This window comes from Aquarana catesbeiana, linkage group LG08 (genome assembly GCF_042186555.1).
Source record: "Aquarana catesbeiana isolate 2022-GZ linkage group LG08, ASM4218655v1, whole genome shotgun sequence".
Lineage (NCBI taxonomy): Eukaryota > Metazoa > Chordata > Amphibia > Anura > Ranidae > Aquarana > Aquarana catesbeiana.
Window position 1 is genome coordinate 284,457,786 of NC_133331.1, and position 20,951 is coordinate 284,478,736.

The following is a 20,951-nucleotide window of genomic DNA, read 5'->3' on the forward strand; positions in this document are numbered from 1 at the left end:
CCGACAGCTCTCCTCCACCATCCACACTACATTCTCCAACAACTTTCTCCCCACCATCCACACTACATTCTCCGACAGCTCTTCTCCGCCATCCACACTACATTCTCCGACAGCTCTCCTCCCACCATCCACACTAAATTCTCAGACAGCTCTCCTCCACCATCCACACTACATTCTCCGACAGCTCTCCTCCACCATCCACACTACATTCTCCGACAGCTCTCCTCCACCATCCACACTACATTCTCTGAGAGCTCTCCACCGCCCACACTACATTCTCCGACAGCTCTCCTCCACCGTCCACACTACATTCTCCGACAGCTCTCCTCCTCCATCCACACTACATTCTCCGACAGCTCTCCACCATCCACACTACATTCTCCGACAGTTCTCCACCATCTAGCTCTCCTCCACCATCCACACTACATTCTCCAACAGTTCTCCACCATCCACACTACATTCTCCGACAGATCTCCTCCACCATCCACAATACATTCTCCGACAGCTTTCCTCCACCATCCACACTACATTCTCCGACAGCTCTCCTCCACTATCCACACTACATTCTCCGACAGCTCTCCTCCCACCATCCACACTACATTCTCCGACAGATCTCCTCCACCATCCACACTACATTCTCCGACAGCTCTCCTCCACCATCCACACTACATTCTCCGACAGCTCTTCTCCACCATCCACACTACATTCTCCAACAGCTCTCCTCCACCATCCATTTTTTTTCTGATATATCTCTCCCTCCACAGCCTACACTGTACTCTCCGACAGCTTTTGTTCAACCACCTACATTGTGTTGTCGTCTGGTTGCTCTTTTTCACCATGCAAACCATGTTTTCTCTTACCTTAGTTCTCCAAAAAATGTTTTTTTGCAGATTCGGTCAAAGACCATTTCTCTGAGTGCCAGAGAAAGAAGTGTTCTTCGCACTGGCACAAATATAAGGAATATCGTTCTCAATGATGCCAACGTAAGGGACATTCTTCCCACTGACACCAATGTAAGGAACATTCTCACCATGGACACCAATGATAATATTCTATGTGGCATTCGTAGCATCTTCATGTATGCTTAGAATATTATTTGACACGTAGAAATGCACCTTCTGGACACTTCATCCCATTAACACACGTTGAAAAATATTAAAGATGACTTTCAATGAACTGAGCACATTATGGTCGTTTTTAGAAAAAAGTTACTCAAAACAGAACATTGTAAAGTCTAGAACTTTCTGGTTTATTTTAGACAATCAGAAGTGATTAATATACAAGACAAATCTTCACTGAAATCTTGTATAATTGAAGTACAAATGTTATAAATGTTTTAATAATGATTTGGCTAGACCAGTGTTTCTCAACTCCAGTCCTCAAGGCGCCTCAACAGGTCATGTTTTCAGGTGATTTTATCAGTTTTACTGCCTTGGTAATTACCACAGCTGTTTCATCTGAGGGAAATCCTCAAAACATGACCTGTTGGGGCACCTTGAGGACTGGAGTTGAGAAACACTGAGCTAGACCAATGAAAAGCCAGCTTTCTGTGAAAGTTGCCAGTGTGTTGCCTAAATATTGTCAGGTTGTCTACGTATTTCCACAGTTTAGTGTTATGGAGGTGCCTGTGAGCTGACTGTGGGGCCAAGCCATTGCTGTTGGGTTTAGGGATCATTTTACTGTAATTTAATCCCTTGAGGCCTATGACTATCAAACTACACCCCTAACTACCTTTTGCAACATCTCCAATAAATTGCAGGATCAGGGCTGTTGATAAGGTAGCACAGCCAGCCCTTCTGTACTGGTCCCAGGCCCCATTACTTCTAAAGGGGGTTCCAGGCACCTGCCAAGTAGGAGGGCTGGCTGTACTGCCTTATTGCCGACACTGATCTTCTTGTAGCTCCCCCTGCAGCGCTGCCGGCTTCTACTCCTCTCCTTCCCTCCAGCTGTGCTGCAGGGGGATTGGTTCTAAGTATCTGCGCCCCCCTTCCACCACTCTGATCAGCCCCACCCCCTGCTGTTCGGGCCCCTCTGTGGGCCTCCTTTCACCTACTGTGTACCCTTTCCCTTGCAGCACTACCCGCTTCCCTCCTTTCCTCTCCCTCCTGCCTTTCAGCTAAGGGCACACAGGGAGATCATTTATGGATGGAAGGCGGAGGCTGGTATATAAGTCCTATCTCGAGGGAAGAAGAGTGACCCCTGAATGCCGCACATTCATAGCGTCTTACAGAAATGAGTGGAGTAGCAACCTCAGTCTGGACTCCGACTAGGCCATGCCCCAACGCGTTTCGCTCTGCCCCTGGAGTTTAGTCATGGGGCTCTCTATGACACCAAGATCCCCATGACTAAGCTCCGGAGGGTTGGGCGAAACACGTTAGGAGCGTGGCATGGTTAGTGTCCAGGCTGAGGTTGCCACTCCACTCATTTCTGTAGGACACCATGGATGTGCGGCATTCAGGGGTCACCCGTCTTCTCTTGAGCTATTGCAGGAGCCAGGACAGGCTTCAACCCATGCAGGCACTCTGAGCAGCAGTCGCGGACGCACTGGTTTGTATACCCCCCCTTCTACTGAACCTGAGCGGCACACTAACCATTTACAGGTCATACTGTATATGTCCTATTTACCAGCCCCTTCCCTTCCTGAAAGAACAGAGAGTGATTGGTACCAATTGCTCCTGTGTTCATTCATCACTGTAAACATACACAGTTTACTATGCTTCAGTTTGTGAAGGAACAGGAAGTCTTTGAGCACTTTGAATTCATTCATCTGAGGCTGTGGAGAAGGGGATGGTGGAATCTATGTCCATGGACAGTTGTCTAAACAGATCAAACTGCTAATCGCAGCCATATATGTGTCAACATGTCCTCAGGTGTGTGTACTCTGATGTCTAATTAGATTTCCTTTATATGTGAAACTTTTCCCGCACTCAGAACATAGAAAAGGGCCCTCCTCATTTTGAGTCTTCTGATGCTTAAGAAGGCTTCCTTTCTCCAGAAAAGATTTCCCGCACTCTGAACACGAAAAAGGACGTTCGCCCGTGTGTCTCCGTTGGTGTACAAGAAGTGCGCCTTTCTCAGTGAAACACTTCCCGCACTCTGAACACGCGAAAGGGCGCTCCCCAGTGTGAATCCTCTGGTGTGCAAGAAGGTTGGCTTTCTGAGTAAAACCCTTCCCGCAGTCTTGACAAGAAAAAGGGCGCTCGCCCGTGTGACTTCTCTGATGTCCAACCAGCTGTGCTTTCTCAAGGAAAAATTTCCCGCACTCTGAACAAGAGAAACGCAACTCGCTTTTGTGCCTTCTTTGGTGTCTAATAAGGCCCCCTTGCTGAGTGAAACATTTCCCACACTCTGAGCACGAAAATGGACGCTCACCCGTGTGAGTTCTTAGATGTGGTAGAAGTTTGCTTTTCTCAGTGAAACATTTCCCGCACTCTGAGCATGAATAAGGACGATCACCCGTGTGCGTTCTCTGGTGGGATAGAAGTCTTTTTTCCTCAGGGAAACATTTCCCGCACTCTGAACATGGATAAGAATTCTCACTTTTGTGAGTTTTCTGGTGCTTAAGAAGTTGTCTTTTCTCAGTGAAAGATTTCCCGCACTCTGAACACGGATAAGGATTCTCACTTTTGTGAGTTTTCTGGTGTATAAGAAGTTCTCTTTTCTCAGTGAAAGATTTCCCGCACTCTGAACATGAAAAGGTCACGCTGGTGTGAGACCTGAGATGTACAAAAAGTTCAGATCTTGTTTTTAAAAATGCCCCGCACCCAAAACATGAGACTGGATTCTCACTTTCATGAACCATTTCAGGGGTCAAAGAGGACTCCCCGGGATTAGATGGATCTGTAGATGTTTCTGCACTGTGAGAACTAAGCTGGACATCTGAAGGAATAGTTTGTGATTGATCAGAAGATCCCTCAAGATTAGAGACATCCATTGATGTAGACGAATGGTAAGGTCTGGAGATATTTTGTGCATTGTGATTTACTTCTGGTGAAGTCGGTCTTATTCCGTCATCTTTTGAGTTCCAATCTGCAGATGATATAGGATGTCTCTCCGAGGAATTCCTGACATGGCGTCCATCTGTTGAAAAGCAATTTTTAATTAAATGTTGAAGGTGTCAGTAATTAAGAAATCATGTATGTTGTTCTAACAGCCAACAGTTTCACAGAACTCTGGCATGGAATTGGGTGCAACTTTAAGGCCCCTTTCAGATGAGGTGGATTTCGTTCCAATCAGCAAATCCACTGACAGATCTCCTTCTGATCGGAGCAGATCGGGCAGAGGACAAATCTGTGTCCGTTCAGTTTTCAGTTTCAGCCCTGTCTGCTTTATGGGCGGCCGGGTGTAAATGGACTACCTTCCAATCCAAAGTCTGTTTACACCCGCCTGTCCATAGGCATGCATGGACCATCCAATCAGGTCCACCTGAAAAAAACTGAGAGGCAGACCTGATCTAATTGTTCGTCTGAAAGGGGCTTAACACAAAAATATTAATACAAAACAGATAAAGGGTCAATGGACATGGACCTTTTATATGGTGTACAGTATTTCCTCCTCATTTGTTGGAAACATGACATTATATTGAGGAATGGAGATGGACCTTTCATATGGTGTACAGTATCTCCTCATTTGTTGGAAACATGACATTATATTGAGGAATGGAGATGGACCTTTCATATGGTGTACAGTATCTCCTCATTTGTTGGAAACATGACATTATATTGAGGAATGGAGGTGGACCTTTCATATGATGTACAGTATCTCCTCCTCATTTGTTGGGAACATGACGTTATATTGAGGAATGAAGATGGACCTTTCATATGGTGTACAGTATCTCCTCATTTGTTGGAAACATGACATTATATTGAGGAATGGAGATGGACCTTTCATATGGTGTACAGTATCTCCTCATTTGTTGGAAACATGACATTATATTGAGGAATGGAGGTGGACCTTTCATATGATGTACAGTATCTCCTCCTCATTTGTTGGGAACGTGACATTATATTGAGGTATAGAGATGGACCTTCCATATGGTGTACAGTATCTTCACCTCCACCTTTTTATAGGAACCTCAAGGAGCCATAAACAGTTGACCTGTCCCTCAACCATACATCCCTCCCAGAAGAAAATGACCCACCAGCAACAATAGATCTCCCACGACAACAGATGCTGCAGCAGTCTACATCAATAGACTCTCCAGCACACCCCTTGCCATTACATACAGTACATTTAGCGCTAGATGTGCCAAAAATCCATTCCCACGGGAAAAATGAACGTATTTTAAGTCTTGACCATTTTTGGTCATCTATTTACTTGATGCAACCTCATCCTTTATACAGTATGTTACAAAAAATGGGTATTATATTGAATTTGTGTGCACTAAAATTATTTTAGTGTATTTTTCTTGAAAATATTTGAGAAACAGTTACATTAATATCACGTGATATAACAATTTTCAACTACCATTACTATATTAAAATATATGTTTGGGGGTTTTAACTAATCTTCAGGCCTAAAATGTACATTTATCATATGTACAAAAAAATAAAAAAAGTAAAAATGAAAATATGAAGTTTATGACTTACTTGTGTCCATATGTACAGAAGATTCCTCCCGTTTAATTTCCATAATCATCTCCCCCTCCTCCATAGACTGCTGATCTCCACTCACCAACGTCTCTTCTTCTTCCTCTTTAATCTCAACTTTGATGATTTTCAGTTCTTCACTCTAAACCCCAAAGATGGTAGGATACAATTAACCACTTGACCCCCGGAAGGTTTTACCCCATTCATGACAGGTCATTTTTTGCTTTTCAGCATTGTGCTAGTTTAACTGGCAATTGCGCAGTCATGCAACGCTGTACCCAAACTAACATTCTTTTTTTTTCTTGCACACAAATAGTGCTTTCTTTTGGCGGTATTTAATCACCACTGGGGTTTTTATTTTTTGTGTTCTAAACAATGAGCACTGCACCCTTGATGGGCATTGTAGAAAGAAGTGTGATGAAGATTTCCCCTGGGTCTAGCGCTAAAATGTTTTTTTAGCTAGTGTCGTACACTGGATCTTAGCCTATTAGAACATTTATTCCAGAACACTACGGTGTTCACATGCTACTCCGGCATCAACTCTAGCGCCAGGTGTCAGCCTGGCCAGTGCAGACAGACAAACATATCCAATATCTTCGTGTAACTTCTGTTCCCTGGCAACCCAATGGTCTCCTTGGGAAAGTGGAGCCCTGACCCTCAGTCAGCTTCCATATCATAAGACCTGTGCACAACTGCACAATAAGCAAGTGTTGGTCACCATAAAAACATGAACCCAGGTTGGAGGCTTCATCTCACCCAATACTCTACAAAGCCTCCATGACCCAACAGGATTTGCCAGTCCCAGAGAAAGCTGAAAGCTCAGTTTTCTCCTAGTAAGACACACATCCTGGAGCACCTCAACCTGCACCATTGGTGAGAACCTTGGGTGCCACCAAACCCTTATTACACCATGACACCACACAGCCGGTCACAAAATATTATATATATATATATATATATATATATATATATATATATATATATATATATATATATATATATATACACACACACACACACACATACATACACAAATATGCACACATATACACTCAATCCTTCTCTCATAGCCATCAAAAGAACTATATGCTTCTTGCTGAAAGTAGAAGACTATTTTCAATCAATATATTTTAAGGAGCCCTCCACTTAGGTGAAAATAAATACATGAGATCAACACGCAAAATACTCCCCCAAACCTTTACCATACTCCAGAACAGCCCTGTTCCTGGCCTAGAGACATATTCAGGGGCCAACGGGTAGAATAATGAACAATTATCTGCTGTCTACATGGAGCACAGGGGGAAGAGGAGGAACAAAGAGCAAGTATATCCTTATGGTCCTTTTCATTTACCTGATCATGGTGGCAAATGGTGTGGTCATTCTTTTTGGAATCCCGCAAATACAGAGGACATCTCTCTGGTGGGTTTGTGTCACCGAATGGCTCCCTCTTGACATCCTTGGAGGGATCTCTGTGTCCTTTTGAAAACTCCTCCATCACATCAACCTCATCTTCCTCCTTTTTTATCTCTTCTTTAACTTTACATGAGATGGTATGATCTTCCTGTGTGGAATCCTGGGAATACAGAGGACGGGGACATCTCTCTGGTGGGTTCCCATTACTGGATCCATCTGTAGGAAACACACACACTGACTGAATACATTGTTTCTATGTGTTTATCAGATGATGGGGGATCTAGGTGGACCCTCCGTACTGCTCTCTTCTTTACAATAAAGTCTCCTCTTACCCGGTGATGTGAGGGGCGGCTGATTCTCCATCACAACGTCCTTGTAGAGATCCTTGTATCCTTCTAAATACTTTTCTATGGAGAAATAGACAGTGACATCCTGACACCTTATAGGAACCTGACACACACAATGATACAGTCACCATCCAGACACATCCCTTGTCTGTTACTGGATAATGTCCCAGAATTCCCGGCACCGCTCACCTCTCCTGTCAGCAGCTTAATGATCTTGTTGGTGACTTCTAGAATCTTCTTGGCACTGGTTACCTCTGTTGTCAGGCAGTGAGGTGGAGGCACTGTGATGGGTGATGTCCTGTGAAGACGGATGCTGGGTGTTAATGCATCATCTGTTAATTTGTCTATCTATAATTTTGTGTAAACAGAGAAAGTTACAGTCACAACAAGCTACCCAGAATCTTTCAAATCTACTGTATATACGTGAGTATAAGCCGACCCGAATATAAGCCGAGGCACCTAATTTTACCACAAAAAAACTGGGAAAACTTATTGACTCGAGTATAAGCCTAGGGTGAGAAATGCGCAGCTACTGTAAGTGGAAAATAGGGTCAACGATGCCCATTTGCAGCCTCACTGCGCCCATTTGAAGCCATAGGTCCCCCGAACTTCAAACTCAGTAGTTAAGGGTTACTAGATGCCCCCTAGCTGCAGCCAAAATTTGGGGTCTCTGGACCCAAAGGGTCCTGAAATGACATTGCTGCAGATGGACACAGTTGACCGAATTTGGGGCCCCGTATCTTGGGGCCACTTGGTGTTAGGAACCCCAAATTTAGTGTGCAAACCCAGTGGAACTAGCACTACAACATATCCAAAGCTGGGGTTCCTAGCACCAAGTGGCCCCGAGATACGGGGCCCCAAATTCGGTTTGGAAAATGTCAAGCACTTTTCTGCAGCAGAGAATGACATTTTCCGAACCGAAATTGGGGCCCCGTATCTCGGGGCCACTTGGTGCTAGGAACCCCAGCTTTGGATATGTCGTAGTGGGGTTCCCAGCACCAAGTGGCCCCGAGATACGGGCCCCAACTTTGGTTCGGAAAATGTCATTCTCTGCTGCAGAAAAGTGCTTGACTCGAGTATAAGCCGAGGGAGGCATTTTCAGCACAAAAAAATGTGTTGAAAAACTCGGCTTATACTCGAGTATATACGGTATTCGTTTTGGTCTGTGTTTAGATCCAAATGTTTTCGTTTTGGATGCAGTAGAAAAGGACCATCACCCCTATCAGTTTTTTTTTTTTTTTTCTGCTTTTGATGTCCCAGCTGGGGAGATTTATCATCTCCATTTGTCCTGGTGACTACTGTAGCCAGGACTTAAAGTGAGATAAAATAGTAAAAGTTGCATTGTCACTGGAGCAGGAATAGAGGGAAGTCTTCCAATGGGGACACCGTGTTCAGCTGTGAGGACTTTCCTGAAACAAGCACCTGCAAGAGGAATGCAGCGTGAGGGGGGCGTGTCAGGCTCTGCATTCCATTTGCCGTTGCTCGTTTCAAGAAAGTGTTTACAGCCGAGACAAGATACACCTATGAATCAGCCGTCTTCTTCAAGGCTGTTGTCAAATCGGCCACAGCAGGAGGAGAGGGGGCAGGTCAAACCTCATAACTATGGTTAGAAAGCATCTAGAAACATGGCTCCAATTGGGAACAGAACTGTAAAATATGACAATGATAGATCTTCTTCAAAGAGATCGCCTCTTACTTCTAAAGGCTCATACACACTATAAGAAAATTGGGGGGGGGGGGGGAATTTTCATTCCAGGAACGATTGTACGATTTTCTGATGGTGTGTACACAACTTTCGACAGCCGATTCCGACTTTCCGAACGGACAAACTTCTAAACTCCGAACAGAACAAACGATTTAATTGTAATGTTTACCGTTTTCGTACGAGAAAAATCAGAAAAGAAAGACCGCGCATTATCAGAAACAATAAACAACAAAAAAAAAGCCTTTGTTCTATGAGAATTTTCATACACTATTTCCTTCCTTGATTCTGACTTGCTACGAAACAACAAAGAAAATTGGATGATCGTTCATCAGAATTTCTTATAGTCTGTACCCCACTTTAGTGAATATGGAGGAAGAGGACGGACATGACGGGGGGGGTTACTGAATATATATATATAAAATAATATCTTATTACCTCCTCTACTGCCAGTTCCAGCAATGTCTCCTCTCTACTTCCTCTCGACTCACCTTTCACCCGGAACTTCCTGTTTATACGTCTACATCACTTCCTGTCTATGCCTTACATCACTTCCTGTCTGTGCGATCCACTCACACTAGATCGCCACCTAGTTGTGATTTAAAAACTGCATCCTATGTTATACTCCATTTCATTTCTCCTCTCTTCTGTCGCCTTCTCCCTTGATGTTGTGCGTATTATATTAAAAACAAATATTAGAAAGCAATTAAAACTGAATCAATAAATGAATGAAAATATATATGAAAAACAATCATTTGATCTTTTTTAAGCAACAGATCCATATCCCCATATACCTGTGTGTGACATGACACCGTCTTCCCATATATTTTGAACATTATTAATATAATTATCTGTCTGTCTATATTTCTTCATTCTGCTATTCATCTATTTTAGGTAATTTTGAGCCATATACTGCTCCTCTCCTCTGCCTACCGTTGCTGAGCTAAGGAAGATTCACCCCTTACCTGTGTTTGGCCCCAGTGGGGCGGCAAACACCCCCCCACCGGCTGCCTGAGGAGCAGCACTAGCACAACTGACACCTACCCCCCCACCACACTGCGCAGCATTAACACACACACCCCCACCACCACCCACTGTCCTTACCTTGGATGTGAGAGCAGCGGTCAGATGTGGCCCCCTTCCAGCGTGGCGGACTCGGGGGTAAGCTGCTCCGGTGTCCTCTCCTGGAGCAGCTTCTGCGGTGTCTCCTCTCTGCTCCTCCGAGCTCTAGGAGTCCAATAGGATGGCCTGACGTTTTGGCCAATCGGGAAACAGGTTTCATACCTGCTTCCCGATTGGCCAGGAGGAGGATCAGTGTTGCAACAGCGAATTTTCGTTCTCTGTTGCAACACACCTGGGTGGGCTCCAGATGCAAGCTCTGCGTCCCGGGCCCACCCTATTTTGAAGCCTATTTGAGCCACTGTAATTCATATGCCCGGTGACCCGAAAGGGCCCAGACACATGAATAGTGGGTTGCCGCCGCGGCTGTGGATAGATTCATGCTAGATTAAGGCTTACCTGTAGGTGCTCGAAATATCTCCCAAACCTCCACGGTTTAGGAGATATTTACAAATGAGACGGCGCCGATGTGTACGGCGCATGCGCCGTAGACAACGGTGCAGGCGCACTTTAGAAACCTTTACAAACAGCACGCTCGCCGTTTCTAAAGGAGATCGTGCCGTGACTGGCGGCTCCCGTGCGCATGCGCGGGAGTGACATCATCGCGGCTCCGGCCAATCACAGCGCCGGATCCGCGATACCGGAAGGAAGATGGACGCTTCGTGGAAGAGGGGACAACGCTGACATCGCAGGCTTCGGTTTCAGGTAAGTGACACATAATGGGCTACTATGCGATGCATAGTAGCTCATTATGCTTTACCTTTGCAGGGAAACAAAGAGGAAGTAAAACCCATCAGGGTTTACTTCCTCTTTAACCTCAGGAGATCACACAACGTGTTCAGACTTCAGAGGAGATATTACCTCAGGAGATCACACAACCTGCTCAGACCTCAGAGGAGATATTACCTCAGGAGATCACACAACCTGTTCAGACCTCAGAGGAGATATTACCTCAGGAGATCACACAGCCTGCTCAGGCCTTAGGGGGAAAGATTACCTCAGGTAATCACATTGCCTGCTCAGATCTCAGAGGAGAGAATACCTCAGAAAATCACATATCCTGCTCAAACCTCATGGGGGAAAGATTACCTCAGGAGACCACAGAACCTGCTCAGGCCTTAGGGGAGAGATTACCTAAGGATATCTCACAGCCTGCTCAGATTTGGGGGAGGGGGGGAGGGTTACCTCAGGAAATCACACAACTTGCTCAGATCTCAGAGGAGAGATTACTTCAGGAAATCACACAGACTGCTCAGACCTCAGGGGAAAAAACTTACCTCAGGAAATCACACAGCCTGCATAGACCTCAAAGGAGAGATTACCTCAGGAAATCACACATCTTGCTCAGACCTCAGAGGAGAGATTACCTCAAGAAATCTCACAGCCTGCTCAGACCTCAGGAGGAGAGATTACCTCAGGAGATCAAACAGCCTGCTTAGACCTCAGGGGAGGGAGATTACTTTAGAAGATCACACAACCTACTCAGATCTTAGAGGAGAAATTACCTCAGGAACCGACACAGTCTGCTCAGACCTGAGTGCTCAGATAAAAAGTCCTATCTTCAGTTACTTCACAGCACCCTATGGTGCATGCTGTGATACCCATGACATTTCATCTACTGCCTGGGATGCCAGGTAATGAAGGGATCTAGTACAGCAGTGGACCAAGCAGAACAAGTGATGAATTGAACACCTTGTGCTGTTTCTGCAGTTGCCAAGAACAAAGAAGAAGAGAAAAACGTACTGCAGCTTCGAAAGTAAGTCAGATACCCTACCCAGATCTTTCACTCGGCTATCCACTAGCCAGGAGATGCCGAGGTGAGAAATCGTGGGAGTCCATGTCAGAAATATAGAAATGTGAACAGTGGTACCAGAACCTGGCTGTCAGTTTGGGAGAGCTTCTGCCCATAGACCCAGGAGGACCCACACACCATCACTAAATAGGAGCACTGAAACCAAGGATGAGCAGCAATGGTAATGGTGTTACCCCAGATCTACCATCTGGATCTCCCTCTCCTGCCACATTCTGGACATCAGGACCAATAACAATCAGTAAATGCTTCTCAGCTTATTTGAGCTGGTGATATTGTACTAGATTGTAATGTGTACTGATTTTTGTAGTCTCTCTATAAAATGTACCCGTCTTTGCCTCTGTATTGTTATCACTGGTATTTTCTCTGCAAGGTTACTTGTTTGTCTTTTCTAGGGAAAGATGAATAAGGCGATACATCTGCCTTAATACTCGCTCCCTGAGGCTTCCTCCTCATTGTGCAACCGATCCACGAAGCCTTTTCTGTTCACTGCCTGATGGGTCACAGCTCCCTGAAGTCATTGAAGTCATCCATGACTATGCTGGACACTGGCGTGACATCAGCACTGAGACTTTGTCCCAACTAGTTTCGTCCAAACTGACATTCTTAAGAGGACATCCTTGACCATGCTGGAGTGCTGGTTCTGCATTATACAGCAGGACACTGAGGGCCCTTTTCCAAACTGGAGTGTCGGATAGCTGAGGAGAGTGCCAAAGGCCAAAAGAGGAAGGAATAAGGTATGTACAGTGTATCACCTTATTGATGATCCCCTAACCAAAAATATGGTTTAAGATTATGGAGACTGCAAAAATGTGAGATGGGGACACCTTAAAGTGGGCGGGAAGAGAGGCAGAAATTGTAGCAGACAGATCTCATCACTGAAGTCTTCAAGAAATACACTATATTAACAAAATTATTGGGATGCCTGCCTTTACACACACGACACAACCTTTAATGGCAGCCCAGTCTTAGTCCGTAAGGTTCAATATTGAGTTGGCCCACCCTTTGCAGCTAGAACAGCTTCAACTCTTCTGGGAAGGCTGTCCATAAGGTTTAGGAATGTGTCTATGGGAATGTTTGACCATTCTTCCAGAAGTGCATTTGTGAGGTCAGGCACTGATGTGGACGAGAAGGCCTGGCTTGCAGTCTTCACTCTAATTCATCCCAAAGGTGTTCTATCGGGTTGAGGTCAGGCCAGTCAAGTTCCCTCACCCCAAACTCGCTCATCCATGTTTTTATGGACCTTGCTTTGTGCACTGGTCCAAATCATTTGGTGAAGGGGGGATTATGGTGTGGGGTCGTTTTTCATAGGTTCGGCTTGGCCCCTTAGTTCCAGTGAAGTGAACTCTTAAGGCGTCAACATACCGAAACATTTTGGACAATTTCATGCTCCCAACTTTGTGGGAACAGTTTGGGGATGACTCCTTCCTGTTCCAACATGACTGCACACCAGTGCACAAAGCAAGGTCCATAAAGACATGGATGAGCGAGTTTGGGGTGGAGGAACTTGACTGGCCTGCACAAAGTCCTGACCTCAACCCGATAGAACACCTTTGGAATGAATTAGAGAGGAGACTGACAGCCAGGCCTTCTCGTCCAACATCAGTGCCTGACCTCACAAATGCGCTTCTGGAAAAATGGTCAAACATTCTCATAGACACACCCTAAACCTTGTGGACAGCCTTCCCAGAAGAGTTGAAGTTGTTATAGCTGCAAAGGGTGGGCCAACACAATATTGAACCCTACGGACTAATGCCTGATACAAACAATGAGATTATCAGAAAAATGATCGTCCGATTTTTTCTCATGCTAATCTCAGATCGAATCTGAAGAGTTTACTAAAGTCACGAAAATTCTCGTACGACAGAATAAAAATTTGGACGTGATGTCATGTGTTGTAGTGTATTTGTATTGCATTTTTGAACAACTACTGTACTGAATAAACAAAAATCGTCTGATCTAGTATCGTACTAAATTTTTTTTTTGTGCGTGTCAGATCAAATGATAGTAATAAGGAGAGCCGGCAAAACTGTAATCCTTGAAGTGTCGTTTATTGGTACAACAGAGTGACACTAAAACAATAAAGCTGACGCGTTTCGGCAATAGCCTTAGCTACGACTAAGGCTATTGCCGAAACGCGTCAGCCTTATTGTTTTATTGTCACGCTGTTGTACCAATAAACGACACTTCAAGGATTACAGTTTTGCCGGCTCTCCTTATTACTGTTGCATTGGAGTGTGTTGGGACACATCGAGCCTCGGCACCTGTGAGTGGACCTGGTGTATGGATTGAGTTGTCCCTGCAGAGAGCACTGTTACCTTTCTTCTTTTCCATGTCAGATCAAATGATATCTGATGAACTTTCCTGATCGGATCTCAAAAGCTCTGTACTAACGATCAGATTACCATACGATCGCTCCGAAATCTGTATTTTTCGTACGATTTTCTGATCGTGTGTACGGGGCTTAAGACTGGGATGCCATTAAAGTTTATGTGCGTGTAAAGGCAGGTGTCCCAATACCTTTGGTAAAATAGTGTATGTATGATCTTCAGATTCTGTTCAGTTCCAACTGGCTCAATATATTCCACCAGAGATCCCCCTCTCCTGGGTTTACCTGGATCTACTCCTCTCGCTTCCTCAAATATACAAGGAAGAGCTCATAGCGCAATATTGCTAAAGTACAGTATAAGCCTCTTTAATTAAATTAAAGTATGCACTCACAATAAAATTGCTTGTAAAACAGCATGTAAACAGGGTAAAATATTCGACTGATCGCCTCCTCGCCGACTTCCGGAGACACCGGAAGTGATATCACTGGCCCCGTCCGACGCGTTGCGTCACTTGACACGTGACTTCCTCAGGGTAGCTTTTTGTTTAAAACCCATGTATGAAAAGTTATGTATTAGGTAAAAAACACTACTTGTAATATTCAGAACAAGTGCACCATTCATACACAATTGACATTTTCCTAAATATGGTATATCCAGACTATTGAGCGCTGTCTACGTGCTTTATAATGATTTCTGTGCTGCATCTTCCAAATATGAATTGCCAACTGCACTAGTCCAGGATTATTACATGCCCCTTTTTCTTCTTTGCCTACATAGCAACTTGATCCACAGCTCTTAGCACTCAGGACATAGTGTCGTGTGTACTCTGATGTCTAATTAGATATTCTTTACGTGTAAAACATTTCCCACAAGCTGAACATGGAAAAGGATGCTTGCTTATGTGACTTCTCTGGTGTCGATGAAGGCTGTCTTTCCATGTGAAACTTTTCCCGCACACTGAACATGAAAAGGGACGCTCACCAGTGTGCTTTCTCTCATGAGCAAGTAGTTTGGCTTTCACGGTAAAACGCTTCCCGCACTCTGAACAAGAGAAAGGCCACTCGCCTTTGTGACTCTTTTGGTGTCTAATAAGGCTCCCTCTCAGAGTAAAACATTTCCCACATTCTGAGCACCAAAATGGACGTACGCCTGTGTGAATTCCTTGATGTGATAGAAGTACACTTTTCTCAGGGAAATATTTTCCAAACTCTGAAGAGGTATAGGGATTCTCACTTTTGTGAGTTTTCTGGTGTGTACGAAGTTCTCTTTTCTCAGTGAAAGATTTCCCGCACTCTGAACATGAAAAGGTCACCCTAGTGTGAGATCTGAGATGTACAACAAGTTCAGATCTTGTTTTATAAGAAGCCCCACACCCCAAACATGAGAAGGGATTCTCGTTTGTGTGAACCCCTTCATGGCTCAAAGAGGACTCCCCGGAATTAGATGGATCTGTAGATGTTTCTGCACTGTGAGAACAAAACCGGATGTCTGAAGGAATAGTTTGTGATTGATTAGAAGATCCATCAAGATTAGAGACATCCATTGATGTAGACGAATGGTAAGGTCTGGAGATATTTTGTGCATTGGGATTTACTTCTGGTGAAGTCGGTCTTATTCCATCATCTTTTGAGTTCCAATCTGCAGATGATATAGGATGTCTCTCCGAGGTATTCCTGACATGGCATCCATCTGTTCGAAAGCAATTAAATAAATGTTAAAGGTGTCAGTAATTAAGAACTCATGTATGTAGCTCTAACAGCCAACAGTTTCACAGCACTCTGGCAGGGAACTGGGTGAAACTTTACCAACAAAACATTAATACAAACCAGATAACAAATACATGGAAACAGACCTTCCATATGGTGTACAGTATCTCCACTTCATTTGTTGGGAACATGACGTTATACTTAGGAATGGAGATGGACCTTTTATATGGTGTCAAGCATTTCCACCTCATTTGCTAGGAACATGATGTTATTTTAAGGAACGGAGATGGACCTTTCATATGGTGTACAGTATCTCCTCCTTTGTTGGAAACATGATGTTATATTGAGGAATGGAGATGGACCTTTCATATGGTGTACAGTATCTCCTCCTCATTTGTTGGGAACATGACGTTATATTGAGGAATGGAGATGGACCTTTCATATGGTGTACAGTATCTCCTCCTCATTTGTAGGGAACATGATGTTATATTTAGGAATGGAGATGGACTTTTCATATGGTGTACAGTATCTCCTCCTCATTTGTTGGGAACATGACATTATATTGAGGAATAGAGATGGACCTTTCTTATGGTGTACAGTATCTCCTCCTCATTTTTCAGGAACATTCGATGGAAGTAATGGCACAACGATGATGCTGCTGTTAGCAGTTAGGTCTCATTCATACAGGTGTACTACATCATACTACATTAAAAATACACACTGGTGTACAGTATCTCCTCCTCATTTGTTGGGAACATGACGTTATATTGAGGATTGGAGATGGACCTTTCACATGGTGTACAGTGGGATAGGTTTTTTCCTTTAAATTTGGTGAATGTATAGACATATTGTAAAGAGATATATAAGGCAACATCTATATATACTCAAATAGAAATTTCTTAATCCATACTACCATTTTTCTTTTGACAATGGACCAGACCTTTGTACTTAGGATCACTTAAAATATAAGCTAATTAAACTAATTAAACTAGGTTTCCATCTTTGCTGGTCTACTATTTTAAACTCTCTTCCTTTTTTAATAATCATGTGAAGGTCTAATAATTCTTTTGGTCAGATCCCATACTTTATACTTACAGAAGTAAAATCAAAGGATTAACAGTTTCTAGCTTACAAGGGGTGATCAGAAAGTCTGCAGCCCACTTTAAAAGAATGTGCTTTGATATGGGTGGTAGTAATATGTTGTAGTGAGTTGTTTTTATTGTTTGCCGGAGTTCAAATGTCTAACCTTTGTGGTATTTTTGTGGGAAGTGTTCAAGGAGAAGAGGCACATTGCAGCAAATAAGCCCAACAGGAGAATGACCCATCTTCTCGATGACAGCATCATTTGAAAATATTATTACGGCATTACAGCTAAGGGAGATTTTGTTAAAAATTCATGTTTTTTTTTTTTACTAACCTGTGCTGCTATGGAAAAACGATTCCTCCTGTTTACATTTAATAATCATCCCAACCTCATCCATGGACTCTTTATCATCACCTGCGCATGCCTCTTCCTCTTTGACCTCAACTTTCATATATATCTGGTTTTCCATCTGCACCCGAAAATGATAAAACTGAAAAAGTAAACTAAAAAATAGACTAGACTACACACAAGGATGCAACCTCATACAGTTTAGAATCAGTTCTATATTCTTGATATTCACTCCCACCTACCTGATGATGGTGAGGGATGGTGTGATCTTCCTGTGTGGAATCCCGTGAATACAGAGGACGGGGACATCTCTCTGGTGGGTTCCCATTACTGGATCCATCTGTAGGAAACACACACACTGACTGTATACATTGTTTCTATTTGTCTATCAGATGATGGGGGATCTAGGTGGACTCTCTGTACTTCTCTCTCCTTTACAATAAAGTCTCCTCTTACCCGGTGATGTGAGGGGCGGCTGATTCTCCATCATGACGTCCTTGTAGAGATCCTTGTGTCCTTCTAAATACTCCCACTCCTCCATGGAGAAATAGACAGTGACATCCTGACACCTTATAGGAACCTGACACACACAATGATACAGTCACCATCCAGATATATCCCTTGTCTGTTACTGGATAATGTCCCAGAATTCCCGGCACCGCTCACCTCTCCTGTCAGCAGATCAATGATCTTGTTGGTGACTTCTAGAATCTTCTTGGCACTGGTTACCTCTGTTGTCAGGCAGTGAGGTGGAGGCACTGTGATGGGTGATGTCCCGTGAAGACGGCTGTTGGGTGATAATGGATCACCAGATGTTTTGTTCACTACTTTATAATCCTGTGTAAGGACATAAAACAATAATGACTACAGACTTCCTAGAATCTTCCTGTCCTGACCAGTTAGGTCTGATGTGTAAGCACATAGATAAGAGTGATGATATGTGATCCTCCCATAATCCTCCTCACCTCTCCGGTCAGCAGGTAGATGATCTCCACAGTGAGGTCTAATATCCTCTCAGTCATGTGTTTCTGTTCTTTGTTCATCTGCATTGAAAAAGTTATATGATGTAATAAAGTACTCTAGACAGATTCACAATTGTCAAGCGTTACCGAATGCTATGGGACAGTCCTTTAATTATGGACAATGTCCATCAGTATTCGCATAACTGGACTGGGCTTATGTTCACACTATCAGAATGGAGTATCTGTACTGTTTTAGCCCTACATTCCTCCACACTATGGGTTCTGGCACTTCCCCACTCATTAACACTACATTCCCTGGCAAATATCTCCTTGCCTTCCACACTACACTGGACAGACAAATGTATAAATGGTTCTATATTTAGGATGTATCAGGTCTATAAACCAGAGGCTCTGGGTGGACAGTTGGATAAATGGTTCTATATTCAGGATGTATCAGGTCTATAAACCAGAGGCTCTGGATGGACAGTTGGATAAATGGTTCTATATTTAGGATGTATCTGGTCTATAAACCAGAGGCTCTGGATGGACAGTTGGATAAATGGTTCTATATTTAGGATGTATCTGGTCTATAAACCAGAGGCTCTGGATGGACAGTTGGATAAATGGTTCTATATTTAGGATGTATCTGGTCTATAAACCAGAGGCTCTGGATGGACAGTTGGATAAATGTCTCTATATTTAGGATGTATCCGGTCTATAAACCAGAGGCTCTGGATGGACAGTTGGAGTATACGGGGTGTAAATTTAAAATAATATCTTAATACCTCCTCTGCTGCCAGTTCCAGCAATGTCTCCTTTCTACTTCCTCCTAACTCACCTTTCACCCGGAAGTTCCTGTCTGTATGTTACATCACTTCCTGTGGTGGCACGCTGGCACCCAGGTCTATAGGCTGCAGTTCCAGTGTCCACCAGAGTGTCCACCAGAGGTTTTCTCTCAGCTCATATCATCTCATGTAATTAGTCATCACCTGATCCTTGTAACCAGAAGTGTGTTTAACTCCTTGCCTTGCACTTTCACCCCCTTCCTGCCCAGGCCAGGTGCCTGCTTTCAGTGCTGTCACATTTTGAATGACAATTGCGCGGATATACAACACTGTACCCATATGGCATTTTTATAATTTTCTTCACACAAATAGAGCTTCCTTTTGGTGGTATTTATTCACCACTGGGGTTTTACATTTTTTTTTTTTTTTTATAAAAGACTGAAAATTTTTAAACAAAAAGAAACATTTTTCATAGTTATACAATTTAGCAAATAGGTGAATTTTTCTCCTTCACTGATGTGCACTGATAGACTGCACTGATGAGGCTGAACTGATAGGTGGCATTGATGGGCACTGATGGAAACTAGGCATCACTGATGGGCATTAATTGGCGGCACTGATTGACAGCACTGTTGGGCACTAATTGGTAGCACTCATTATCAGGGCCCTGATTATCAGTGCGATGTCCCATTAACACAAGCCTGTTGTCGGCTCTCTTTTTCTCTCCCCACACTGTCAGACGCTCTTCTCAGGTTCAACCATGATGGGAGTTCCCTCAGTATTATCAGTGTCTATATGTCCACCACATTTATTAGAAATGATGTCCACATCACTAAACACTCTTTTCACCCCTGTGTTGTACATCTTTCCCCAATATCTGTACTACATTCTCTTAAAGCTCAACCCTTTTTCTCTACTAGATTCTCCACACTTCTTTTCCCATCCACCTGTTCTCTGATGCTTGCCCCTCATCATCATTGCTATTCTATTCCCCACCATCCACACTACATTCTTTGACAGCTCTCCTCCACCATCCACACTACATTCTCTGACAGCTCTCCTCCACCATCCACACTACATTCTCCGACAGCTCTCCTCCCACCATCCACACTACATTCTCCGACAGCTCTCCTCCACCATCCACACTACATTCCCTGACAGCTCTCCTCCACCATCCACACTACATTCTCCAACAGATCTCCTCCACCATCCACACTACATTCTCCAACAGATCTCCTCCACCATCCACACTACATTCTCCAACAGATCTCCTCCACCATCCACACTACATTCTCCAACAGATCTCCTCCACCATCCACACTACATTCTCCAACAGATCTCCTCCACCATCCACACTACATTCTCCGACATCTCTCCTCCCACCATCCACACTACATTCTCCGACAGCTCTCCTCCACCATCCACACTACATTCTCCAACAGCTCTCCTCCACCATCCACACTACATTCTCCGACAGCTCTCCTCCACCTTCCACACTACATTCTCCGACATCTCTCCTCCCACCATCCACACTACATTCTCCGACAGCTCTTCTCCACCATCCACACTACATTCTCCGACAGCTCTCCTCCCACCATCCACACTACATTCTCCGACAGATCTCCCCCACCATCCACACTACATTCTCCTACAGCTCTCCTCCACCATCCACACTACATTCTCCGACAGATCTCCTCCACCATCCACACTACATCATCCAACTGTCAGAAACCATGAACCAGACTGAGACAGAAGTA

The 20,951-nt window shown here is 44.0% G+C and overlaps 1 protein-coding gene across 1 annotated transcript; it reads right to left on the bottom strand.

Annotated features, from left to right (window-relative positions):
- Positions 1-2,407: 2,407 nt before the first annotated feature.
- Positions 2,408-19,363, bottom strand: LOC141106763 (uncharacterized). Its single transcript, XM_073597690.1, has 11 exons — positions 19,195-19,363; positions 18,413-18,490; positions 18,114-18,284; positions 17,904-18,027; positions 17,690-17,787; positions 17,433-17,589; positions 15,118-15,998; positions 7,334-7,433; positions 6,940-7,217; positions 5,589-5,730; positions 2,408-4,080 (listed from the first exon to the last, which is right to left on the bottom strand). The coding sequence occupies exons 2-11, from the start codon at positions 18,488-18,490 to the stop codon at positions 2,867-2,869; spliced, it is 3,243 nt and encodes a 1,080-aa protein (XP_073453791.1). The 5' UTR covers positions 19,195-19,363; the 3' UTR covers positions 2,408-2,866.
- Between the last annotated feature and the right edge of the window lie 1,588 nt (positions 19,364-20,951).